The sequence below is a fragment of the Talpa occidentalis genome, unplaced genomic scaffold (genome assembly GCF_014898055.3).
Source record: "Talpa occidentalis isolate TD23 unplaced genomic scaffold, MPIMG_talOcc4v2.1 talOcc4.11, whole genome shotgun sequence".
NCBI classification, from domain to species: domain Eukaryota; kingdom Metazoa; phylum Chordata; class Mammalia; order Eulipotyphla; family Talpidae; genus Talpa; species Talpa occidentalis.
Window position 1 is genome coordinate 568,929 of NW_023601104.1, and position 27,375 is coordinate 596,303.

The following is a 27,375-nucleotide window of genomic DNA, read 5'->3' on the forward strand; positions in this document are numbered from 1 at the left end:
GTTCTGGGGTGGGCAGACAGGGATGAGAGGAAATCAAACACTCAGAAACTCTGAGACTTGTCCTAGGACTCTCCCCTACCCCCACCCCTCTGCCCCCAGCCTGGTGGAGCTGGGCCTGGAAAGCTTAGGACTCTGCTGGCTCCTCCATCCCCGGTCAGGCCCACCCACGGTTGTGAGACTCCCGAGGTCACCCTGTCCTGGGCAGAGGAGCTCTCTGTTGCTGGCCCGAGTGCATTCCTGTGACTGGCTGCCAGCCAGCTTCTTGTGGGACTTCGCCAGCCCAGATGAAGATGAGGATGACATACTGCCACTCTAAACACACTAAACCAACCGACACACGCAGATTAAGGCAACACAAAAGGCCTTTCTTCAGAAACCTATATTCTGCTTGGCTGGGTATCAAATAACCAGTCCTTGGGTATATGCTGGGCTGTGCCAGGAGTTTGTCTCAAACGATCAGATGCAAGAACTTGAAAGAGTGGGCTGGTTGGTGAGACTCACGTGAGTTAACTGCTAGAATGTGTGACCCCCAAGAGGAGCACTTTCTTGTGCTGTTCTTCCAGTCGGCTGCCTGCTGGGTTTTCAGGGCTGACAAATCTGGTTTTATGGTCTAGAAAAAATACTATCACGTATAACATATTCACAGTGATAATCCCTGGTCTGACCTGAACAGTTTTCCCAACTGCTCAATTCAAAGAAGGAACAGGGCAAGTGGAGGTAGGGTATTTCTGTTAGAATTGCCATCAGCCTGGGGGGTTTTCAGATTTCACATCTGTAGAAGGACAGCGGCTACACTCCATAGGGTCTGGAGGAGAGTGGCTAGGAAGGCCTGTGGAGAGTCCACCGTATTATATAAATGGAGAACAGCACATTTCGCCTCACCCAGAGGGGCCCTTTCCTGCAACTGTGACCACCTGGAAGGCAGCCAAGAACCAGGAAGTGAGCAAGCAGTTCTCGGAGCAGACAAATTAGTCTATTCATCAAATATTTACTGAGCATCTACTCTGGCCAAGGGTGGTGTGAGGCCCTGGGGAGGGGCCAGGGAACAGTTCAGGCATCCTTGCCCTCACAGAGTGTCCAGTCTTTCCGCAAGCTGGTGACAATTCCTCATAGGAAGTTCTGCAAGCTCTGACCCAGACACCAACTCACAGTTGGGAAGTGGGTGTCCAGTCTACAGTAGACTGGAACCAGCAAGTTAGAGGGAGGCTGACTGAGACAGGATTCCCTCCTGCCAAGTGACAGGAACAACAGAGCAACAGCAAGCAGCGTCAGCTGACACTTGTAAGTCCGGGGCTGGAGATGAAAATTGTTTTAAGCAGAAACGAGAATTCACAAAGTTGCCTGGAACTATTTGGTGTGTGGTGAATATGCGTAACCTTTTCAGCTGGTCTGAGAGCAGTACCGCTTTGGAGTAAAATATCTTATTCATGTTAACCTATTACCTTTACTTGTAACTCTACACTTGAAAAATTTACTTCTACACACGCGATAATCCTCTTGTGCCTAACACTGCACTAGGTACTCATTTCTTAAGACATCAAAAAACAGTTAACATGTGAAGTAGAATTTCAGTCGAAGAAGGCAGGAAGCTAATATTGAAAGAATGTTAACAAATAGTAAACAAATGTTAAATAAACACCGTGCTTTAAAGGTAAGTTTGGAGAGCTGCAAAATTTACTTCTATGGGAACAGCCCATTCCCTGTCCATACCAAAAACTAGAAAAATTTTCTATAGAAGCTTCTTGTTCACCTCCCTCCCCCAAATCCATCTGTTTTTGTCTGTCTGTCTAAATGTCTGTCCATTGGCCTCTCATCTCTCTCTCTCTTAGATATAATCATGGTGCCTTATAGAAAAAAAAAAAATCTCTCTAGAACTCACATTCAAGAACATAAAACAAAATGGTCAAGCCGTTTACCTTATTATACTCTGAATCCTAGTGATTTGCTAAGAATATCCCCCAATTTTCCCATTATTTAGGAGCTCCATCAGCGTTTTGCTTTATTTCTTTTAGCCATCCCCCTTCAGATTTCCCTCTGGAAAATTTCTAAATCCTTTCATGGCTGGGGCCCCGGTGTCCTGTCTGCCATGGACCAGAAGACACGCTCTCGGCCCTGCCTGGTTTCAGATATGTGAGAACCGTTCTCCAGGCTGTAAGCTCGCTCCAGACAGGAGCTTGGGGCCTTTTCTTCACTGTTGTATCCCTAGTGTCTGGCATCACGCCTAGCACAGTGCCTGACAGAGAACAGGTGCTCCATAACCACCTGGGTAATGAATACCTGAGGATGGCTCTGGTTCCACACCTGGCTCCAGGGCCTACACCTCCCACCCCAGAGCCTACACATCCCTGGGCTTTCCGGGTTCTCAGATGACGCTGTCTTGGTTTGGATTTGCAAAACAGCTGACTGGGGACTTTGGTCAGTTTCTAGCTAATGCTGCAGAGTCTTGGTGCAAGAGTACGGAAAGCAAGGGTGGCTTCCTTCAGCAGGACTGCTGAGCCAGTGTGTCAAGCCCAAGGCCAAGCGACTGCCCTCAGTCAAGTGTGATGAGGTGAGTGGAGTGTGGAGCCACACAGAAAGTACACAAATAGTTAAACCAACCGAGGTAAATTTCTTATGCCTAAGGATTCTTGCTTTGTTTCATTCCTTTTCTTGTCAGAGACAACATGTCCTCAACAGAGGGGCAAAAATAGGTGTCTAGACATCTAAATTTATTAAAAGAGACAGCCAAAAGAGTCTGTAAATCACTAGAACAAAGAATATTTTTCTAGCAAAGCAGAAACAAAGCAGTTGTTGCATTCCTCTCTGAAAACTGGTCTTGCCACAATGTGAGGTGGTCAGCCCAGGGCTCCAGCCGAGCCCCTCTGTCCACACTGCTTCTGACAAGTGTCACTGCACTCGAAGGCCGGGTCCTGGATATGACTGACACGACAGGAGGGGTCTTGAGCCTGTGACCTCCAGGAATCATACAAAGAAAATGGCAAGCCCCAAACACACATATCTTGTTTCTCAAATCTCATGCCTTGGGGGCTGAGTAAGAAGGATGGCGAAGCGGCTTTATTTAAATATCACAGGAGAACAATTTGAAGAGTGTCGACATACATAATCAAATCAAATTCAGAGAAGAGAAACACAAAGATTCCCTGGGCCAGCACTGTAGACACATTCCTTTCCTCCCAAACTTGCTTCTGTCATAAGACAGATTTCTAGGCTGAGATTAAATACAGAGATCTAGGCAGGCTGTGTGGGAGGTAGACCCTTTAAGCACTGGCCTTCGTCCCGGTGGTCCCCTAGCCTCATGCTATTTAGCACTGGCAGGGGACAGGGAGGAAGGAGGAAGAAGAGGTGAGGGAGGAAAGCCAGGAGTTGGGGTCTCGGCTCTCCCAGGCTTGGGGAACCAGGAGATCCTAGAGAAACAAGGCTCTCTTTGCATAGTAAGGGGTGAGCGGCTGTCCTGCCGTGTCGCTCCAAGGAGACTGGTAAGAAGGTGCCTGGCTCTGCTTCCTGTGGGAAATGGGTTGTGCGCTTGGCACCAAGAACAGAGAGGTGAAAAGAGGTGTCTGGGCAGACTCCTCCTCCAACAGCACTCTGCTCCTGCAGGGGAGAGCAGTGCTTCAGAGCCGGGCCTCTGCCACAGCCCCGGGGTGCAGGTGCGGAAGTCCCCACTCTCCACACACTGGAGTGGGCTTTCAGACACAGCCTGAGCATTTTAGCTGCCTGCTGGTAATGTGGAGGGGCTCCTCGGCATCCCCGACAGGATCCTTTCCCAAGCTCTTGGCCTGGCCCCCCGGACTCTCCACCGCCTGGGCCCAGCCCACTTCTTTTCTTAAGCTCTTGTTCCCCCGCTACCTCCTCAGCTCCGGTTAGAAAGAACAGCTTGCAGTTCTGAGTTGACCCCCTAATTCACATCTCAGTGCCTTTCCTCATGGTTTTTCCTATGCTTACCAAGCTTTCCTCCCTCCAGTCCACTTTGAGGTACCAGCTGAAGTGTGACCTCTACTGTGGAATATTTGAGAGGAATTTCCCGCACAGATTCAGCTTGTGCACTGTCTGTCCTCTGTCCCCCTGGATGTCAGACCCTCCTAGGCAGGGGCTCTGTTTGTTTGGCCCCACAGTGTGCCAGGGGCCACTGCACGTCCGTGTCTGCTGAAGGATGAGCCTCAGCACCAGCGCTGCTCCCAGCCTGTGGCTCCCACAAGGGCAGGGCCTGGGTTGTACTCCTTTCTGCCTCTTCCAGCGCATGGTCTGACAGGTCGGGCATTTAGAAGTTGATGAATGAGAGAAGGAATGAGTGATGGATGCTCATAGAGTCAAAATTCACAGTACTGCCATCTCCCTGAGTACAAGTCACCTCTGTCCTCTGTTCTGTGTTAGAAATTCTTTGTCCTTCCTTCACATTGTATAGTCTATGAGAAAAGTCACCTTTAAATGCAGCATGTTTTAAGTTCCCTTCAGACACATCTTACAGCAAAAGAAGGTTGAACTAGATTACCTCAGATACCTGGCTAACCCGAAAAGTCACAGATTCTATACTGTCAGGAACTATACCTAAAAGTGTTGTTTCCATTTTTAATTTACATTTGAGAAAGAACATTGTCTACAGAACACAGACCTTGGAAATTATAAATATACATCATACCATCATAAATTTGAGGGACTGTTTAGGATTTTCTGAATATTTACATTATCTATATCTCATCTACCACAGAGAAGGAGAGTGGGAGGAAGAAAACTGGTCACAGAGAGCCCTAGATGATGTTTCAGGAGGCCTGATGCCAGCGACCTTGAGCAGGCCCTTCTCTCTGGCAACGATGGGAGCTGGACTAGATGATGGCTGAAGGTCTGTGGACTTGATTCTGATAGAATCCTGTGCAACACGAGCTCACTTACATCAACACCCTATGCGGTCCATATCTGCACAGATACTGTACCTCCACGTGGGGAGAAAAAGCTTAGACTATGTTTTACTTAAGAGTGAAAAAAACTACCACACAAAATATGCTTCTCCCAAATTTTCAACTAGCAGCTACTCTGATTTTCTAATGCAGCTTCTTGGAGAGAACACACACATGCAACTGAGAAGCAACAGGATGTGTGAGTGGGGGGTTGGGCAGGGGATGGACAGTATTAATAATGCCTTAAAACACAAATAGTCCAGGTGAACTTTGAACCTTTCCTGTGAGGAGAACTTGGGCCGGACCTTCCTCACCATGGCGTCTTTGGGTGGTGTGAGAGGAGCAGGGTTAATAACAGAGCAGAGGCAGCCAGGGAGCCTGGATAAATTCCATGGAGCGTTTATAGGCTCACCAGCACTAGTCTACGACAATTTTATTTAATCATAAAAATATAATAGTCGTCAAATCTTTTTGTAGTTTCAGTTTACTGCTTTCTCAAGTGAAATAAATGGTCTCTCAGATTTCTTTTGCTTTCATCTCTCTGCCCTAAGTACAGTAGGATAAGGTTCCAATTAAGGCCCATTAAATGTTCACATTGATTCATGCGTCCCCTTTTCCAGTTTCTCTTCCTAACACAGTCTCAACGCACCTCTGAGTTATCTGTCGTGTGTTTTCAGTTTAGCAATTGCCCATATAGAGGAGAAAGATTTGGGTGTGAGGTCTCCCTCCTACTTCTGCAGCCTGTGGTGAGGACTGGACATTCTCCTTCACCATCCTCCAGGCCAGCATGTGCTTATCCTGTGTGTCCAGGGGCAAGGCTGGCCCCTTGGGAAGGGAGCCAGCAGCTGGCCAGAGTCGGTGTGACCTCCCAACCCCGGTGCTAGGCCGTGTTGGTCCCGCGTGTTAAGTGGCAGCCCAGGAACCTGACAGGAGGAGCCCGTGGCACTTCTACATCTTTAGGGTTCACAGAGGAGCCTGCAGGTAGGGGACACACGGAGGAGAAACATGCTCCGACAGCAGAGGTGGTCTCTGAGGAGGAATCTAGAGTCAGAGGCGGCTGGTTGCATATTCCAGGGCTTTTCCCATTAAAGAAAGAAATCTGGAGGCAGAAAATGATTTCAACATCCCAGCTAGCATGCTTCTAGCTGAGGGAGTGCGCAAATCCTACTGCGTGTCCTGATTTAGCCTGTTAGCAGTGTTGTCCCTACTTTATAATGAGGAAATCGGTGGCAGGAAGTAAGAAGCAGGCCTAGGACCACAGAGCCAGTGGCTGCCACAGCTGAGGCCACAACTTAGGTCACTTGGCTCGAGTCCATACTCCTTTTTTCAAGCTATAAAAACACACCACTCATGGCTTAAAGCGGAGACCAGCCACTGACGGCCGCCATGATGGACCTCAGCTCACCGCTGCAGCATGTGAGGGCAACCAATGGCGCATGTTCTCGAAGGGACTGCATGTGAAAAATTGAAGAGGCACATTTTGAATGCCTCAGAGAAAACTTGCTACTAAAATAAAGAGTATGGTGACTTGGGGTCTTTAAGTGTAGATTTACTCTCGTGTGGTCTCTTAGCGTGGGGTTACCTACCAAGAAGCTTTATTTATACCAAATCGTAGTGAGTGAAGCAAACTGGGGACATGTGTAATAAGGATGACATTTAATTTTCACAACTTCTGGTCTCCGGGCGCCAGCTGGGGAGAGCTGCCCTCAGGATCGCCAGCCCAACTGACCACCTGGGAGAGGGGATGGGCTGGGAGAGGACCTCAAATCCGTATCCCGCACCTTCCCTCAGACATCGCTGTTTCCCCTCCCGTGGCATGTGCCACACCTTAAACAGGGTCATTCCTGCGGGATCTCTAAGCCGCTGGGAAGGTTCTATTTTTTTTTTCTTTTTTTTCCTTTTCTTTTTTAATTTGGGAAGTTTCTTATATAAGAGACTCAAAGATAAATAGCCTATGAGTACTAAAGAAATGTTTCCTAAATTTTTAGCTAGAATAGAAGTCAGTTCAGGAGGTTTGGTTAGTAAAACAAAAGCGCCTGCTGCATCTCTCAAAATCAAGGGCCAGTGTGGCCTTTTCTGCAGTCTACACCGAAGGGGAGTTGCTGCATTATCTCAACATCTGACCACTCATTCAGCAAACACGGTTTAGGTAACTGCTATGTGAAGAGACACTGCCTTCAAGGTTCTCACATTTCGTGGGAATGGGAGGGTGGGGATGAGACAAACACAATAAACATCCAAGGACTGTAATGTGTTCACGGAAAGAAACAGAGAGGACACGGGGCCGTATACCCTAAGAGTTACTGTGGCCAGGGAAGATCATACTCAGGACATCTGAAGAAATGAAACACCTTTGGAAGCCCCCAAACCATGCTGCTTTCTGAGGGCAAAGTGTTCTAGGTAGACAGCAAGAGCAAATGCTTCGGACAAGGGGTGAACGGCAGGGGTGGGGTGGGGTGGCCCATGACACAGCAAGGATGCCAGCGTGGCGAGTGGGCTATTTATGATGACCGTGCTTAGAGATGAAAATGATCACATTCATCTACTTATGTCGATCTGGCCAAGACCGCCCACGTCGTCTTAGAATCCAGGTCCATCCTCTGTCAGAGCGCCCGGCCTCTTCCATGGACAGGAAGCCAAAGCCCAGGGAAGGGCAGGACATGCACAGAGGCACAGGGTGCGGCCGTGGGGGCCCAGCGATCCTGACTGCACTGGTGTTTGCATGATGGTGAGGGAGTTACACGAAATTCACGATCTCATAAGAGATGTGTTCTCTGTGGGAACAGATTAAGTCTCTCCTGTCCATCACAGAGTGACCTGTTAAAAAGGTACTTCTATGACTGAAAGGCAAGGCAGAAGAAAATCAGATTTACTGCTGGTCATGTGTTAACAAAGTCGTCCTCTGGCCTGGTTGGCTGCCGTGTGCAGAGGGAGATTTCTAAGCAAGCTCAGGCTGGCGGAGTTCAGTGCACAGACCTGGCAGCAGCGTTCATGTGTGAGCTCCTCAGAGTGCCTGGGCTGGGCACCCCGGGGAGAAGGAGCCGACAAGCTTAGGAGGTGTCTCCCTATGTGTATTCTCTGTTCTGCCTGGCCTTGGGGTGGAGCTCAGCGGGGGCCGAAGAACTTCCAGTTACCTTGCAGCTAAACCAAGGCCTCCACTGGAGTATGAGAGATTCCAAGTCCCATGTGAGCGGAAGCTAAGTGGCTAGCCTTCCACTTCCAAGTTTGCTGTTAGATTTCAGGACAGTTACTTTACTGAAGAGTTCTGAAGCTGAGTTCCCTAAAAACGAGAAACGGAGAAGACCAGTCTTGGGCAGTTTATCAGCACATTTGTGCGATAAATGTTTAGGCAGAAGCTATTTTAAACTAGGTAATCTATTGTTCCAGTTTAGGGAAAAAGACGCTCCCCTCCCATTTTTCTTTGGGATTGTAATATTGAAAGTAACTATAAAATGGCTATACTGTTGTATTCTTAGGCAGTTTCTTAGTATTTCTTACATTTTTTTATTTTATGAAAGGAACTGCAACTGTCACACAAAGAAAATGCAAAAACAAGAATACTGTGTTACAGATAGAAGAGGCACTGCCACCCCAGGAGACAGCCTGGGAGGCCCCGTGGCAGCTCTGTCCCTGCACTTGGCCAGGGTGGGAGAGTTTACCTAGTGGGTGTGACCTAGGACCATCTGCCTGTGAAGAAAACAAAGAGTCAAGAAAGAATGTTTGGGCAGGAATTAGGCCTCCTCTGAAAGTTCCATAAGCTGGAATGAGGTTCTGGAAAACTGCCACTCTTAAAACACAACTGCTCCCTCACCTGCAAATGGTACAAATGGTACACAACTAAGAATCAGCCCTGTTTCTGTGTGGGGAAATGTTTGCAGTGAGTACTGTATCTACATTTTAGGAACTTTTCGTCTCCGGTTTCCTTATAAGTTATCAAATGATAAAAGACCTAGAAAATGCATATCACAGCTGAGGCAGAATTAGTTTCCTGCGCCCCTAATGTCCAGCTCTCTGGCCTGTTCTGTTGTCCCTAGAAGCATCTGGGAGCCTCTGGGACAGAGCAGAGCAGATGATTACATGATCTGTGTAGATTTCTCCACAGAGAAGCTGATGGGGGAGGGCAGGCCCCAAGGGCCCTTCCTTTCAACTGTCACACAGACTCTTGCTGAAAACTGAAATCTATCGGTCCTTCCAAATGAAAAAGTCACTCACTAACTAAAATGAATATGCAAAGGTGCTTATTCCCAATACAGTAGTATGCAGGCAGTCAAATCATCTGTCATTTGAGTTAATTTAATTATCAGACCTCATTTAATTATCCAATATAAAATGTAAATAAAGTGAAGGGCTGACAGCACATACTAATTATGTTCATTATAATAATTAAATGGGAAGGAGTTTAGAAAGAGTCATGAAAATGCCATAAAACATAGGGAAGCTTTTGATTAAAAAAACATTTTAATTAGAAACTGCAACCCTATAGGAAACAGGTGACTGGTGCCTCCAAGGATGGGACATTACTTTTATTACCCAGGTTTCTCTTCTGAACTCATCCTTGCTGTTGTGGGGCTCAGTCCTCCCAGTTAATAGACTAAATGCTGGCAAATAAACAGTGTCAATCAACCCTTTATGCAAATCAGCTACCTAATAAAATAGCCTGGGGTTGCAGCAGAAGTTCAGATCTTTTGTCTTGTAAAGAAAGATACAAGCTGTTTCCCCAGTAGGAAATAAAGAATCCCTGTGGGCAAACAGATCTTGCAAATTAACATGACTTCTGACAAATGATCGGCAACATTAAATGAATTGAGCATTATAATTTCTTCTCTGATTTAGAGAAAGTGGTGTCAGGATAAATAAATTCACTTTCATAAAAACAGAAATGAGGTAAAAAGGGCACTAGCTAAACTGCCCATTATGAGGATGGGTTCTGCTGGTTCTTACTTAGCAATTCCTTTTCCTTTGCTAAGCCTTGGTTTCTCCATGTATAATGTAAGGGAGCCAGACTAAATATCTCAGAGCCTTTCCAGGACTCCATAAATCTGTAACTGAAGCTGGGCAAGAGCTTAAAACAAGTTTTTAGAATAAATAAAGAAGCATCTTTTTTTTTAAATTATAGAAAACTCCCCAATTCTACTGGGAAATGAACAGTTGCCACCCTCAAAAGTTGGAGGTTCCTTCCTTCCCCTGTCCTGCCAGGATGCCTGCTGGGCAGGGAGCTCCCGGGCCAAGCAGCCAGGACGCCCTCTGTGCAGCCAGAACAGCAGTGCTCAAGGTGGCATCACCAAACAAGGTCCCCGGATCACTGTGTGTGCCTGTGCGTTTATCAAGATAGGGGAGCTAAGGAATAGTCTGCTTTTAAGGATCAGCTGCTATAGAGGCAGGCAGCTTCTGCAGCTGTCTGGTGCTGGCAGAATCTGGAAGAGAGTGAGGAGGCCTGGGACAACCACAGAATGGCTTGGAGTCGCCCAGCGGGCTGGAGTGCCGTCTGTCTGGTTCCAGTCCTGGCTTTTCACTTCTCACAGACTGAATGACAGGGCTCACAGGCCAGGACAATCCAGGGCAATCACTTCTGTTTTAAATTTTGTATTTTTTATTCTATTGTGGTAAAAACATATAACATAATTTACCATTTTAGCCATTTTTAAGCTTACAATTCAGTGGCATTGAGAATATTCACAATACTGTGTAATCATCACCACTATCCATTTCTAGAACCAATCTACCTCCTTATGAGCAAAGACGCTCATGCCTTGAGGGAAAATGATTTATCTAAGCTACTGTCAGGGCTGGGGCTTTACTTGCTAGACTATGGTTCATGTGCATTTGTAAAACACATCACTTATATCTTCCCAGGACTTTTAGGATCTTCCTGACAAAGGCACACATCCATGTCCCCAGAGGTTCCAGACAGCATGCAGAAGTGCAGATGGAGCTTCTCAATGTACTGTCTGGGTAAACGGGTATCATCTGTGCGGCACACGCTTCAGAGTTCACTGGTAGATGGGGTCTGTGACACATCTTTTTTAAAGATGTATTTATGTATGCACACAAGAGCTGGGGTACAGGCCAGAGATGTGGGGGGTGAGAGGATTCACCAGAGACAGAGAGGGGAGCAGAACAGGCAGGCTGACTGAAATACACTGCTGAGGGGAGCAGCGGGCGAGACAGGAGAGGTCTGCTGTGCCATGTGGGTAGCTCCCTGGCTGGCTGGGGGATTGAACTCATGCTGCAGAGGCTGCCGATAGCTTCACAGGTTGCGTCTTAACCCCTTGCGCCACCAGGGAGGCCCACATCTTATTTTCTTAAGCAATGTGGAAGGGAAAGTGCCATCGGTTTAACTTTGTTAAGACCTGGGTTCTGGCCCTTGTCTTCCAGCGATTCTTTAGCCTTCGAGAGGGGATCACTTCACCTCTCTGAGTCCTAATTCCTCACCTGTCTGTGAGGTAGGACTAATGTCTGTACTTACAGTCTCACTTAAATGCTAGTGAGGTCCAAGAGACAACAGGTGGGAAGAAGAGTATAAAGACTTCTACAATAATCAGGAGTTTTGCTTAAAAACAGCATCTCCATAAGGTGCAGAGTGTCAGTTTCTGATAGAAGAATTACTATCATTTCTACCAGTTTATTATTTCTTCTCTACTTTTTATCGTATTCTTTCTTCTCATAGATCATTGCATTTCAGCAGCTGCCTCAGGTCTGAACTGGCTTTGTTGAACTTCCACCAAGTCAGAAGAGGCAGTCCAGTGTATACTTAATCCCTCTGGGAGGTAAGGAGTCAAAATAGAAAAGTCTGGCTTTTCATACTTTTCTAATTTCTTCTTCAGAGTGAGCTTACCTCTTAACAGTGGTCTCTGGACTCCACTGTATCTTCTTCTCCAAGGAGAAGTCTCTGGTCTCTGTGTATAGCTTGTATGGCTATATGGCTTGTATGGCTTCATGCTCTCTGCCCATTTAATGCGCTTTTTTTCTTGTCCTGACATGCTCAGTCATTACTTCGGCATCAGACTCAAGGCAGTTCTAACATGCCATCTCCAAACACCAGTCCCCCAGCCCTGTCCCCCATTCACTCTGGTGAGCCCAGAGATACTTAGAACGTGTAGTTTATCTACAGGAGAGGATTAGTCTATGATCCTGTTATAGCAGAAAAACTCTCTGAAATCCCTCAAAGTTCTGATTTAGTCAATTCATCACAACAGATTTGGTTTAGACAAATCATCCCTAAATAGGAATGTGCTAAAGGAACTAACTTATGTTGTAGAACTGCACACAGCAGAAAAGTACCACACGTGCAAACGGCGTACCTCTTTCCAAGGGCAGCAGACATTGTCTTGACACAGAGCAAACAACTCAAGTATCAAAGTATACAAACAAGTTAAATATAAAACAAATTAAGTATAAACCAGTATGCTGTTAGGTAAACCATGGGCTGTCCACATAAGATAAAGTCACGCAGCCACTAAAAATGACAGTTACTGCGACATAACTGTCCAGTGTATAATGGGGGACACGAGTCCATGTACAGTATGATCTTAGCTCTGCGAAAATATTCACAGAGGCTGATGTAGGTGAAATGGGAAAAGGTACACATGTTTAGTAGTAAGTTCTGGGGAGATAACTGATAAAGTTAACACTGTATCATACATTTGAAATTAGATTTTGAAAGTTCTTATAAGAAAAATAATATAACTATGTGAGGGGATGGACACTAATGACAGTTATTATGATGATCATTTTACAATATATACGTATACTACCTTATCCTGTTGTACACTCAAAACTAATACAGTGTTATGTCAATTATACCTCAAAACCTGGAAAAAATAGTCACAGAAAAGGGGCTGTAAGGGAGCGTGCCAAAATAGTAGCAGAGGCTGCGTGAGAGGGTGAGCTCATGAGTGACTGTGATTCCAACTTGCCTATTTCATGATATGTGAGGGACTCTTTTGCAATCATAAAAATAAAAACAAACTTTTAAATGAAATTAAATCTAATTTTTATGTTTACATATGACATTTGTTCTGGGAGTGGCCTGCATAAATTTTTTTTTCAATATTTGAATCATGAGAATCTCTCTAGAATGGACTGTGTGCTTTCAGCCTTCTTGGAGGGAATGCCCAGAACATGCTTCCATGACTAGTCAGGGTCAACATCAGGTACATCGACAGGAACTTGAGAAATAACATTCATGGCTAGTGTTCCTTGGGATCCAGTTGGCTATGTTTTCTGAGTTCTTGGGTCTACAATGTACTTTTTAATCCTCTTTCTCCTCATCGGGAAGAGAAATCCAGCTCCTTGTATGCAGCATCTCAACTTGTACTTGTCTTTGACACCACAGTCATCTCTAGTCCTTCTCATACCCTGGTCTAGTTAGCTACAGGCTAACAAGCCTCGTAAGCACATTAGTTAGTGATCTGCCTAAAATAAAAACTGGTAAGTGCAGAGTGTTGGGGGCCTTTTTCTTATCTATACTCCATACAATTAAGATTGTTGAGTAGGAGGTTTTAAATAAATGAGGTTGTTGGGAATTACTGTTTGATGTGTTAATTATGCCATAATTCTGGTTTTAAAAATAAAGAGCAACAAGGTGCCTTGTTGTTATGATTTTTATAAAATCTGCAACACAGATTTCCCAACTTCTTAAAGCAGCAAAACCCTACTTACAGAGGCAATCTTGCCCAGAAACCAAATCATCAAAATAGTTAAAAGCAGAATCACTCCAGGTGACTCACTGGGGAGAGGCTCTGCCTGCCCTTTCAACGCCTGTCCGGTGCCATCTGGCAGCCTCCAGGGACTAGCAGAAGCCAAGGGCCAAGAGCAGCTTCATAAAGCACCTGATTCTAAAGCTATTTGCAAAGTGACACGAGTTGAAAGATACAAGCTGCCTCATCCACAAAAAAAAAACACATGGATAGAGCATCAGAATCTACGTGGCCAGGAAGTGGATGCGTTGTGTGGCCTAAGAATATTGTATTCACACTGTTTTCTTTTCATAGCTCTGAAAGGAGACTTAGTGCTAACCCAGTACCGAGCAAATCTCTTTGGAGAGAAGAAATCAGAGACATAGTCACAAGCCTGGTAAGGGCCTCGCTTAAGAGAGATGGGTTCCAGCAGGCCAGCCTGCCTTTTCTCACTCCAATACCTCACACTCTCAGTGCTGGGGAGCGGCTGCAGGAACTTTCCGGGGCCTCTTACCTGGTTATCTGAGTGGTTGACGGTGAAGTAGCCCACACAGACGATGACCTCATGTAGGAGGCTTTCACAGGAGACTTGGCTGCAGTGGCCTAGCAGGGAGCTGGCGATGTGCCGGAAGGCAAGGGACAGGCCCTCTGCCCCTACAATAGACTGACAGAGACAAGAGAAGTTAGAAATCCCAGCTCAGGGAGAAGCAGCACTGCAAAGCACCAAGCAAGCCTGGGCCCTGTGTGCTTTTCTGCCATGTGCTGCAAATGTTTAAGGAATTTCTGAGGAAGACTAACGATGAGTTCAGGGGTTCTTGTCCTCATCAACGACCATATTAAATGCAACCGTTAAACTGAAAAGGGACAGAAAACAGAGCACAGCACACCAAATGCCTGTACTACCCGTGCCAAGACATTATCCACCCAAAGCATGGTTATCTATTGCGTTTTTAGTAAGTTAAATTTTCTTGTTGTACAAAGTCTCACTGCAGAAAAGTCAGAAGAATAAAAATATTAAAATTCACCTGTAAATCTACTATTTTGCTAACTTCTAATATTTTTGTTTCTGGAGAAAATATTTTCTTGCACAAAGGGATAAAAATATAATTCTAATCATTTACTTAAATATCACACAGAAAAGCAATATAAATAACAACTGGTTATTCAAATAAACTGCTCTGTAAACCCAAGGCTCCTGAAAGAATGTAAAAACAGTAACACCCCCCCCCCCAAAAAAAAGAAAACAAACCACCACGAAGCCCCCCAGAGACGAGGCTTCTGGGATCCTTTCTCCAGACAGGCCAAAGGCTGTCGGTGGCCGGTGACGGGAGGAGGGCCTGAGTCTGTCTGTGCAGCCTGAAGTTTCTATTTAATAAACATGTCAAACAGACAGAGCGACAGGAGGGCAAAGGGGAGAGGCGAAGCCCGAGAATACACTCTGGAATGAAGCGCCGCTGCCGGCCTGTGGGAAAAGGCAGAGTTTAAAACTCATCTCTTGATTTGAGGTCTTGGTAGGCTTGATCCAGGTCAGATTTACTGCAGCTTGCAAGTTTCAATGAATTCACTTGCCTAACGGTGGGCAAAACACACGCCTTTCCGGGAGGACTGAAACAAACGACGGCTGAATTCGGAGAGGACCTCTGCCTCAGTTTCGTGGTCTTGAGACAAAGTGTTTCTCGGGCTCCAAAGAGACTTCAGGAAGGCTTTGCTCCTTTAAATCAAGGAGTGACACCGTCTCGGCTCAGCCCTTATTTAATTAGCTGTGTCCAGCATGCTGTGACCCAGTGCCCTCTGTTTAACCTTCACTGATAAGAGCAGGTCAAGGGGCATGTAAGTTTGAATATAAAAATTAAAGCAATTTTTCAAGGAAACGATATTTCCTTTTTTAGCCAGAATTAATTGCCAAGTCAGTACATTGATTTGTTTCTTGAGACCACCTTCAATTGTAAAAACTGTCAAAGTGTGTGCAATATACAATATCCCTGATCGCAAGGCCATCTGTGCCAGTATGAATTCAGAGTGAAATCAGGCTCTTGCTGAAGGGAGAAAAAAATTCTGACAGCCTTATTAGTATACAATGAAAGAAATCAGCTAAGAGAATACTTGTAACAGGCAGCCTTTTGTTCACACCACATGATAATTCTCACAGTCAGAGAGCACGCAGGTCTGCTGAGCAGCCCTGGGTGCTGGTGTGCCGGGAACGCTGATTCAAGTCTTGACTTTGACTCAGCACCTGCAAGAGCGTTCTTTATCTTCAAAAGCTGAGTGCACACACATTTCTCAAGGGCCTGCTATGTGCTAGGTAGCTCTGTGCCTTTATGTAATCTCACTGAATCCTCAGACTTGTAAGGTAGGTTTTTTAAAATCTTCATTTTATAGATGAGAAACTGAGTCTTAACGGTTCAAATGACTTGTCTCCGATGGTCCAGCTTGGTAGCATGAGGGCTCCACGCCTGACCGCAGGTCCAGAAGTCTGATGGAGACGGTCCATAAGAACTTTGAGCTCTTGTGATGCATAGGGTTCAGCTGTCAGTATGTACAAAGTCCTGTATAACATTTACCTCATTTCAATTTTCTTCTTCAATTCCTTTTATTCTCCTGTCTTCAATTCACAAATTGTCTCCCAGATTTATCTGAGGTCAGGTCTATGCTGTTTCTAAAATCTCTATTCCTATCTTTTATAAATGTAGCCCCTGAAACTTCACTGTGGACATGTAAGTTGTTTTGAACTAAAACATGAATAGTCTCTGGCCATATCTATCATAAAAATAGTTCTTTTTATTCAAAACTCACCCATTGCTTTGAAAAACAAATCCTGTGTATCTGTACTGTATTTACTTGAGCATTAAATGTTTCTTTGGATGTTCGTCTACGTTAATGATGTCTGTGTGATAGATGAGCTGCTCTAGCTTGCTAAACAGAGTGTGTTCCAACCAATGACTACAAATCTTTGTGGTACCCCATTGAAGGGTGGGGTGTAGGACTTCTCTCCTTCAACCTGGAGGGGAGGCTTATGACTGACTTCTATGTGACTTCTGAGGCTAAGTCATAAAGTCATCCAGCTTCTTTCTGATTCTCTTGAAATACCTGTTTTCTGGAAGCTTCCACTCAGGACCCAGACATCACAACGTTTTGAGAAGCCCTAGTCTCATGGAGAAGCCTGTGTAGATGTCTGGCCCACAGTCCTTGTGAACCTAGTTTTTGAGTCAGCCCAGGTATCAAACACGAGAAAGACGGTGACTCCAGGTAACTTCACTCCCCACCTCTTCCCTCACCTTTTATTCAGCCTCTAGCTGAAGCCCCCTATCATGCAGTTGTGACAGGCCATGCTCACTGTGATGAGCCTTGTCTGAATTTTGGACCCACAGGATCTGTGATCATAATAAAATAATTGTTGTCTACTAAGTATTTTTTTAATGCATAGAAGCAACTGGAACAGTTAAATCACCATGTATAAACATCCCGATGCTCTAGGTTTTGGGCATTTGGGTCCCCACACAAGATAAGGAGTCAGGGAAAAGCATGTGCTGGATCTTGTGCACCAAAAAGGTGGCAGCCAGGAAAGGTACATACAGGTTTTTCTGGCCCATGTGCTGGGTACCTAAGAACAACGTCTGGAGAAAGTAAGAACACTGATAACAAAACTGACTAAAATAAAGGAAGACAGGAGAGTCAGAAAAAAAAAAAAAAAAAAAAAAAAAGAACAGAGACAAAAGAGAAGAAAAACCAGAAAGGAAAGAAAAGAGAAATGTGGGGTTGCAGGAACAGAGAAGATGTTTCCAGACAGAACCCAGTGGATTTGGGTTTTCATAAAATACAGGCGTATGTTCAACCCAGAGGCAAGAACAACTGGCATTTTCTGGAGCAGAGGTCTCCTGCTTCAGGTATGGCAGTACACTCTCAGACCTCTAGCCATTATACAGTTACCACCTTAGGCTTGCTCACCTGCTTTGGAAACTAAAAAGCATTAACCCTAAAGAACAGATGTCTGCTTTTGCACTGAATAAACTTCCACTACAAAGTTGAAAGATACTGAATAGAATGACACAGCACATTCATTTCCTGGTGTGAACAGAATGGTATGAAGAACTGCACCCTTGTCATCAGCTACCAAACAGAAGCGGTTCCTCCAACTCCAAGTGACCAAAGACCGCCAATTTCATACATTTGTATCTCTGTAACCTTTTCTCTCTGAGAAAAGCAATTTGTATAAATTATGGGTTCATCATCTGCCAAGTTTGTTCCTTTTTAATGAAATCATTTGACAGTTAATAAACTGCAAGAGAAAGTCTCTTCCTTGGGGCCTGCTCTGTTCTAAAAGTTCAGTGTTTCTGAAAATTAAATTTCCTACATGGAAAACAAATTGTTTCTAAGCAGACATTCTGATGTTATAGCATAGAGTAATTTTCTATCATCCCCTATAAAAACTTAATTAATGGGGGTTTGTACACTTAACTATGCATGTACTTTATTTTTTTAAAAATAAATTTTATTTTTATATTCCCCATACAATTGCAATCCCCTTAGTTTGACCCCAATCCCTCCCTTCCCCGCTCCCCACCCCACATAAAGTGTCTCTGGTTCATAGTTTTTGTTGATTTGATTTTTACTTTCTTATAGTTATTCATTTTCCTGGTCCCTTATTTAAGTTTTCTAGATTCCTGCTATGAGTGAGACCATCCGGTATTTTTCTTTTTCTTTTTGGCTTATTTCTATGCATGTACTTTACCTGATCAGTTAAATCATGCATAGGAAGTCATACATAAAAATAATTTATCTAATTTTGATTCGATTTATATGAGAAATCATTTCTCTAACATTTAAAAGTTGATGGAATGGTAATACCTTTATCTAAAGAAATTGAGACAGAAGATTTCTTGACAAGCAGCAGAGTGGCATGGGTTCTGTTTGGGATCCGAGAATCGAGGGTATCAGTCCCGGCTCAGCCCCATGTAACCCTGGGAAATTACTGAATTGCCAGCTTTTCCATCTGTAAAATGGGCCTAATAAATATCTTGCAGGGTAGTCATGAGAATTCACTGGTAGAGCATAATACAGTCCCAGAAGATAGCAGCTTAGTGAATGGTATGCACCGTTTAATATCAGCAGTTGTGGTGTCAGTGATTCCCTTCATCGTACTTTAATGCACAAGAACAAATCCTCATCACTGGTACGCCGAAATATTAACTCTTGGTTGGTCAACACCACACTAGCTAAAGCTGAGTACCTGAAAAGCAGGCAGATCAAGAGCCGCAAAGCTGTTGAAGAAGCGCAGGCTCCGAATGGCCACTTGCACTGTATTGTGAGCGTAACTCTCCTTGGGGCTGGCGGTGCTGGGGTCCGAGACGGTGCCGTGGAAGAGCACGCAGTAGAGCATGTGCAGCACCCCAGCCAGGTCTGTGGCCTGAAGAGCAGCTGTCAGTCCCGTGCTGTCCTGGTGATTATCATCAAATATGCTGTATGACCTGACAAGGAAACATTCAACTCTTTCAGAGAAATCTACTTAAAGGATGTTTGCATTTTTATAGGTCAAATGGAACAAGACAAGCAGACCGTTAAAAGCAAACCATCTGAGTTGTGTAATAAGGTAACAAGAAACCTCCAGGAATAAATGCAGCCCCCCCACCCGAGTGCACCGTGGCTTGCCCTTTCCTTCCCCAGGGAGACCAGGCAGCAGTGGCAGCTGAGCACTCTGCAGCCAGGGTGGAGGCTGCCAATACCCTCCCTGACCTCTGCATGCTGGGCAGCCCCACTTTGTTTAGATTCTAGGTCTCAGAACACTGGACAGTGTCCATGAGGGCTGTTGTGACTCAGCGATTGCAGTACTATAGCTTCCTTTCTGGACACACAAAGGGAATCTTCTGGGGGTGCTACCCGGAAAGCATGTGGCCTCAAAGACCCAGTATATGATGGGGAGGCACTTCAGTAGTGCCTTTGAAGACACTATCCCCTCATCCAGGAGTATCGGCGAGAGATAGCAGGCGCCAGGCTCCCAGGAAGAAGAAGGTATTGGATGAACTTGATGCAAGTCAGCATGAAGTGAGTTTAGCCAGCGTGGAGGGAAGTACTATGGACAAGAAATAATGGCAATAGCAAATTAATTTCTGAAATCAACAGCAAACCAGCAAAGTTTTGTTGAATCCACCGCACTCCTGAACTCAGGTGGACACGAAGCATCAAGTGAGCAAGAGCTTGCAGTTTTAGTAAATGTGGTTGTCAAGTGTTCTTTTGTTCTTCCCCCCCCCACCCCAAACTGCACCCAGACGTCTCTCTATGGAGGGCCTCTCCCTTTCTCTTAGCCAACATGCTGCAGGTGGAGTGGCCTCCCTACTCACTATGCTCAAGGGTGCATATGCCTAAGGTAAGCTGTGTATTTTCTTTCTCTGGCTGTTCATCATGGTTCTAGAATGAAAAATGTCTCAGTTAGAGCTTGTGGGATGGAGGAAGACTTACTGAAATGCTTAGAAGTCCCTGCGTTTTCTCCACTGGGTTTGAACCTGAAAAATGCAAGGTCTGCACCTGCTACAGCCACTTGCTCTAACTACCGCACATACCCTCTGATCTCTGTGTTTTCCCAAGTAGGTTGGTCACCTTCCTCCCAGGTCATGGCTATTTCTCAGGAAGGGAAGATGCAAGCCCTTGCTCAGTGACTCCCTGTAATGTGATCTGCAGAACACTGAGCAGAAGGCTTTGTGTTCTGGCATGGGATGAAACCCTTCCCTGTTTTAGCCCCCACTCAGTCCCCCACCTTGCCTCCTCCTTGTTGTCGCTGCTTTCAGCTGGAATCTGGAATGGGAGGGGAGTTTCAAGATGTATGCTGAGCTCATCAGCTTGCCTGGAAGCACTCAGAGTTATCATCAATTCAGTAAGAATTCAGAATTACTGGCCGGCAAGTTTCTAATATCTTGTCTAATTTTCTAATACTTATTTTTAACAAAGGGATTATTTTATTCATTTTAATTTGCTAACAGCAAAGCAAAGTGGAGTTTTATTCATAACCAAGGTAAGCATTCTGGACGTGCACTGTTTGTGATATGCTAACAATGTGCTAAGATGACCTTGTATACCTTGTTTTCCTTCTCAAGAAAACAGCTCTCTTATGAAATACTGTCATCTCTTTATATGGCGGGCTCTGCTAAATACTCATTTTTTTTTTTTAAGATTTATTTTTGCATAGAACTGGGGAGTGGGCCAGACGTGTGGTGCACGAGAGGACTCACCAGAGACAGAGTGGGGAGCAGAACAGGAGGATTTACTGAGCTACACTGCTGAGGGGAGCAGTGGGAGAGACAGGAGAGGTCTGCTGTGCCATGTGGGTAGCTCCCTGGCTGCGGTGATAGCGCTGAGACTTAAACCCTAGGCCACTGGGGAGGCCCCTCTATACTCACACCTTTAACCTCATCTCATTCTTAGTGTTTCAGAGTTGGTGGAGAGTTATTATTCTCCTCATTACATAATGAAGCAGCTGAGACCTAGAGAAATTAGTGGAGATGTTTTAGATGATTCGTATTTGTCAGCAGCAAACACAGGGACACCAGTGAGGACTCCTGTCTTAAGGGCAGAACCTTGTCCAAAGACCAAAACATCCAGGCCAAACATTCATGCCTTTTCTTAAGTCAAATCTTGGGAGTGACTGAATATTGCTAAATAATGTGTCTAGAGACTATCCTGTAATCTTGTATCATCGCTTATCTTATGAGACTCAATAAAAGCAAAATGTTAAGGAATGAACCTTTATACAAACTCCACGAGCTAATGTCAGTTGGCCCTTCCTTCCGTTATAGCCGTAAGAGTTAGGGGTCAGACTGGGACTAGAGACGTGAGTAGATTAATGTGTCTGAGTTTACTATAAAGGTTCCAAAAAGGGGTCTGTGTTTGTTTAACGCTGACTCCCTGTTAGAGCCCAGGATAAGTCAGAAGACACTTCTCTCTCAAGCTGGTTTCTAATAGGCTTTCAGAGCCTTGGGGCGAGTGACATTACCACCGGTGATTGAGGACACTGATTTCCCTTCTTACTGCCTTTGTTGTTTTTAAAATGCTTATCAGCATATTCAAGTGCAGATATTCAGGAATAAAACGGCAGCATTTAAGGAATTTTTCAAGCATTTATTAGATGACATACATTCATTGCTATTATTTTTTCAGAGGAATAAATGTAAAAATCTTTAAAAAAAAGTGAGCAAAGGCCATCATAATAGTTCCTTCTCTCCACTCTATTATGTAGGAAAATACTAATCAGATTATAAAACAACATATCTGAGGGTCTTTTACAATATTCTCCGGATGAAATAAAAATGTTGATTCAAGAAAGTTAAACATCTAAGAACTCAGATGTGGAAATGGTTCAAAATGCACCTAATATATGCACATAATGCTTCATGGAAAAGACCATTCATTTATAAGTTAGTAGAGTTTGTCAAGAGGAGGGGAGGCCAGAGGGCTTGTCTGTTACATTTGGCTTCCAGAGAACTAACACAGAGTTGAAGAGACTTTAGAGAATGTTTACTTTTGAGTTAGCCTGAAATATAGATAATTTGTCCATGAGCAGATCACAGGCTCCTGTTGGTCTTGTCAGTTACAATCACTTTAAGCCTAAATGTTTATAATAAAAAAGTAAAAGACCTTATTCATATCAGGCATGGGGTATAATGTTTTCTTTTAAAAATAACATGAAGATATGAAAAATCTGATGTGGAATTTTGTATTATTATACTCTGAGATTTTTCTCAATTTTAGTGGATTTTAAAGTGTTTTTGTTTGGTCTCTAGGAGTAGAGATCTTAGTAGTATAGTTATTTCCTTTCATTAAAGACTAGATTCAATTAGGAAAAACTGTAACTGGGCTAGCAAGACTAGAAATCCTGTGTTGCTTAAAGGAGAGCAGGCTCACACAAAACAAGTAGTGATCTGTGTGCGCCTGCGTCCTGTGCCATCCATCCGTCTTTGGTGCTTTAAATCACTGACATACCAGGCCGTAGTTAGCCCCAAGCAGCTGTGCTGGGCCTAGGTGATAGGACAATCCCTTTTCCCGGTATGCTCCTGGCTTGTTGGTTCCATCTCCGGGTGCTCTGATTCCTGGCTCGGTAACACCAACCTTGACAACCTTCAGCGCTGGTGTCTTCTAGACTGCGCTTGGACTTTGGTTTTGTTCATGCTTTAGTTCTGGAAACTTGAGGCATCCTGTGAGCACCTCCCATTTTAGTGCCTAAATCCAAGAGCACTCCACTCAGGGGTCTGCACAGTGCTGTGAGCTGGATGGCTGATTCAGTGACATCACCATTCATTAGGCTTCCTGGGGAGCACCAGGGCGTACTAGCTATTAAAAAAAAAAACAAAAAAACCCCAAAGTGCTGTGCCCCAGTGACCACCCAAGATATGTCCAGACAGGAAGAATAAGCCCCTGACCTACAGGAGCAGTGCCAGTGTCCCTTTTATATTGCTGCCACGACAAATGACCTCTGCTGCTGGCTCAAAACAGCACAAATCTATTTCCTTACAGCTCCGGAAATCAGAAACCCCAAACAGGTATCACTAACATAGTATCTCTTCTGGAAATTCCAGGAGAGAATTCATTTCCTTGCCTGTTCCAGCTTTTAGATTATGACTACATTCCTTGGTTAGAGTTCCTTCCTCTCTCTTAAAAGGCAACTCTCTCCCCATGACTTTCCCGCGTCCCTTTTTCTCTTCCAAGGACCTTTGTGATTATATTGGGCTCAGTGGATAATCCAGGATACCCTTCCCATCTGAGGTAACATGAATTCTGGGTATTAAGATATAGCTATCTTTGTCAGGACCATTCTATATCCCCCCCCCATTTTTATTGTGGTAAAATAATACATAACAAAGTTTAACATCTAAACTATTTTTAAGTGTACAGTTCAATGGTCTTAAATCATCATGTCATGTAACCATCACCATCAACCATCTCTGTAACTCAGCAAAACTGAAATCCTGGTGGCGCAGGTGGTTGAGCGCCGCACTGTGAAGCTGCCCGCAGCCTCTGCAGCACCGGTTCGATCCCGGCCGCTGGAGAGGGTCCCACCTGGCACGCAGACCTCTCCTGCTGCCCACTGCTCCCCTCAGTAGTGTACTTCGTCAGTCTGCCTGTTCTGTTCCCCGCTCTGTCTCTGGGGAATCCTCTCACCCTCTGCACCTCTGGCCTGTACCCTGGTTCTTGTATAAAATAAATAAATTCTAAAAAAAAAATAAATAATACCTTCCCATTCCCCCTCCTCCTATCTGCCTCTGACAACCACATTTTACTTCATGTCTCTATGAATGTCCTTACTAACTCTAAGTACTTCATGTAAGTAGAATCTTCGTATGGTATTGACTTTTGGTAACAAGCTTATTTCACTTAGCATAATGTCCCAGCTTCGTCCATGTTGGAGCATATGGAAGAATTTCCTTCTTTTTTAAGTTTGAACAATAGTACATTGAACGTATATACCACATTTTGCTTATCCATTTACCCACAGATGGACACTAGGGTTGCTTCCATGTCTTAGAAATGCTATAATGTTTTCCATTGCAGCTGTCCCAGTTTACATTCTCATCAACAATGCACAGGGTTTCCAAACTTCTCCAAATTTCTGCTAGCACTTGTTATTTTCTTTCAAAAAAAAAAATTTTTTTTTTTTGATAGCAGATATATTAGAATGGGTGTGCAGTGGCATCTTATTATAGTTTTGGCTTGCATTTACCCATGATAAATGATGTTGAGCATCTTTTCATGTGCCCATTGGACATTTGTATATCTTCCTTGGAGAGACTTCTGTTCAAGTCCTCAGTCAATTTTTTAATGGGATTTTTTTGTTGTTGTTTAGTTTTAGGAGCTTTTCATAGTTTCATGAGGTAGTAATCCCTCATCAGATATTTGGTTTGCAAATATTTTCTCCCATTCTTTAGGTTGTCTTCTATTTTTTTTGATAAGTAAATTAAAACATTTTCATTAAGTCCAATTTGTCCTTTTCCCTTATTGCCTGTTCTTCTGGCATCATTTCTAAGAAATCATTTCCAAATTTTAAGTCATTAAGTTTTTTCCCTGTATTTTCCTTGAGAGCTTTATAGTTTTAGGTCTTAGAGTTAGGCCATGATTTGTTTTGAGTTAATTTTTATATATGGTGTTAGGTAAAGGCCCAACTTGATTCTTTTACACTTGGTTATCTGGTTTTCCCAGTACCATTTTGTTAAAAAGATTGCTGCTCCCATTCAATGATTTCGGTGATGATTTTGGCACCCTTCTCCAAAATCATATGAACATATATGTTAGATTCTATTTCTGGGTTTTCTATTCTGTTCTGTTCTGTTCTATTCTATTCTATTGGTCTGTATGTCTGTCCTTATTTTGTAGTATTCTGGAGGGCATTGTTTTGCCCACCACAGTGGGTCTATTCATTCATGCAATCGATAATTATTGGGGACCAACGTTCTGGTAAGCACTATTCGAAGCACTGGGATTCTGCTAAAATCTATGCCTCTTTAAGTTTTATCAGAAAGCGTTTTATCATTTAAGCCTTCTTAAATATTATTTAAGAAGAACTCTACAGAAAGTAAGGAAGGAAGCCATATGGATAGGGAAAGGGTAGAGGAGTATCAAGTTTCAAGACTTGGAGCTAGACACATGAGTAACATGTTCAAGAAACAGGAAGAAAGCCAGTTTAGGTAGATTAGGCTGAGTGATTGGAATAATAGGAGATGGTGTCAGAGAGGATACAGGGAGAAGATCAGGTAGGGTCTTATAGACCTTTGCAAAGACATTACATGGATTTCAATGAATGAGACTGGGAGTCATTATAAGATTTCAAATGATGTAATCTGACTTAGATTTAAAAGTAATCACTATACCTAATTGGTCGAAAAGTTTTTAGAAGAGCCAATGCAGAGCAGGGAGACTAATTAGAATGCTGCTCCAGAGAGGTCATGATGAATGAAATAGGAAGGTAGCCAGGGATATGGTGAGAAATGGTTGAATTGTGAACATATTCAGAAGGGAAAGCCAACAGGATTTCCTGATGGATTGGATGTCGGTGTGATGGAAAGGAATAAAACACGGGTCAATGATTTTTGGCCTGAGTAGTAATAATTACAGAAATGATGAAGACAGTAGCTAGAGCATGCCTGGGGAAGAAAACCAGGAGTTCAGTTTTAAAATTGTCAAATTCAAGATGCCTATTACCTAAATAGAAATACTGGATTTAAAGTTGGTTAAGATGAACTTCTCAAGGGTAGGAATTTTTGTCTGATTTGCCCACAGGTTAGAACAGTGTCTGGCCTGTAGTAGCTACTCAAAAAGTATTTGTTGAATGACTGAATAAATATACAAGCCTGAGACAGAGAGGTGGCCTTCAGATTATTTGGGTGCCATCAACACATAGACAGTATTTAAGTCAGGAGTTCACGTATTGAGTAAACACAGACGGTAATCTGAGGATTGAGCCCCAGGATACTGTGTCTAAAAAGTGGGAAAAGAGAGGCCAGGGAGGAAAATTGAAAAATAGAAACCAGTGGACTAGGAAGAAAACTGGGAAGTGGGTATCCTAGCAGTAAAGTAGGATAGTGTCAAGGAGGAGGAAGCAATCAAAAAAAAGTTTACTAGATATAAATGAGGACTAAAAAAGTTATAGAAATGATGGTTAAATCTTATTTTTAGATTATAAAAAGCTAACTGCATATGTTTAGTATGAGTCGAGTTCAAAGATAAGCAGGGAAAAAGTAGTAGTATGTTAGTTGTTTACCAGTGCAAATGAGGAAACAGTGTTGTTTGATTATCAACTACAATAATTTAATTGCCACTGAATTAACAGCAGTACAATGTAAACAAAACCAAGGTTGATCTTCCTCTAGTGTGCCATGTAACTGCACGGGAAGAAGTGGGTCCAGAGCTGGGTGTTGTACGGCATTTAGGATACTGATGCGTCAGAAAGTTCCTGGGAAAGTGAGTTTTGTGATAAAAGAACCTGGAAACAATATCACCTGAGGAACATTCAAAGGAACTGGAGGTTTAACTCAGAACTCGAGGACATGAAGGTTTCAAACTGAAGTGGTACTATGCTGTTATAGACCTCAGTGGAGAGACATTAAGTGAAAGCAGCTTTTAGATAAACTTATGGAAAATTTTCTAACCATTAGAACACCCAAAAGTGACTGGCTGTTGGGGAGGTATTACATTTTTCTCCATTTTGGATGAAGTAGAGGATCGCATCCACTGAAGTGGCAGAGGGCACTCAAAATACTAATGGGCATGGGACAGGATGATTTATAAGATTCTGTCCAATCTTGGGAAGGGATAACAGATGTGAATCTACTCTGAAAATCAGTTTCCTGTACACAAACATGCACGCACATGTGCGCACGTGCATACACATACACATTTTATGGATACAAAGGATGTCAAAAACAGTTTGTTTAATGCAGATATAATTTGGAGCTCTGTTGACGGGATTGGGGATGGCTTAGTGGTGATGTGAGCACAAGAGAAAAGAAGACGGGATATGGGCGGTCCTTCTTCCAATGTTAAGAGTAGCCCAGGTGGTGGAAGTAGGGAAAAATTGGTTAAGGGGGTCAAGAAGTACGAAGTACAAAATTCCAGTTGCGGGGCTATAACGAACAGCATGGTAACTAGTTAGTAAGACAGCTCTGTGTCTTTGAAAGCTGCTGAGAGAGTACATCTTCAAGAGTCTCATCAGAAAAAATTTCTTTTTTTTTGGGTAACTATATACGGTAGCAGATGTTAACCACACTTATTTTGGTTATCCTTTCACAATATATACAAATATTGAATCATTTTATTGTATACCTGAAACA

At 43.8% G+C, this 27,375-nt stretch overlaps 1 protein-coding gene across 1 annotated transcript in view; it reads right to left on the reverse strand.

Moving 5' to 3' along the window:
* LOC119238388 (S phase cyclin A-associated protein in the endoplasmic reticulum-like) overlaps window positions 1–27,375 on the reverse strand; it is a 120,771-nt gene that overhangs the window by 11,842 nt on the left and 81,554 nt on the right. Inside the window, exons 4-5 of the mRNA XM_037502050.2 lie at window positions 18,798–19,035; window positions 14,085–14,234 (exon numbers count right to left, since the gene is read on the reverse strand). Of these exons, the coding sequence (XP_037357947.1) occupies window positions 14,085–14,234; window positions 18,798–19,035 (388 nt within the window). The remainder of the gene's footprint in view (window positions 1–14,084; window positions 14,235–18,797; window positions 19,036–27,375) is intronic.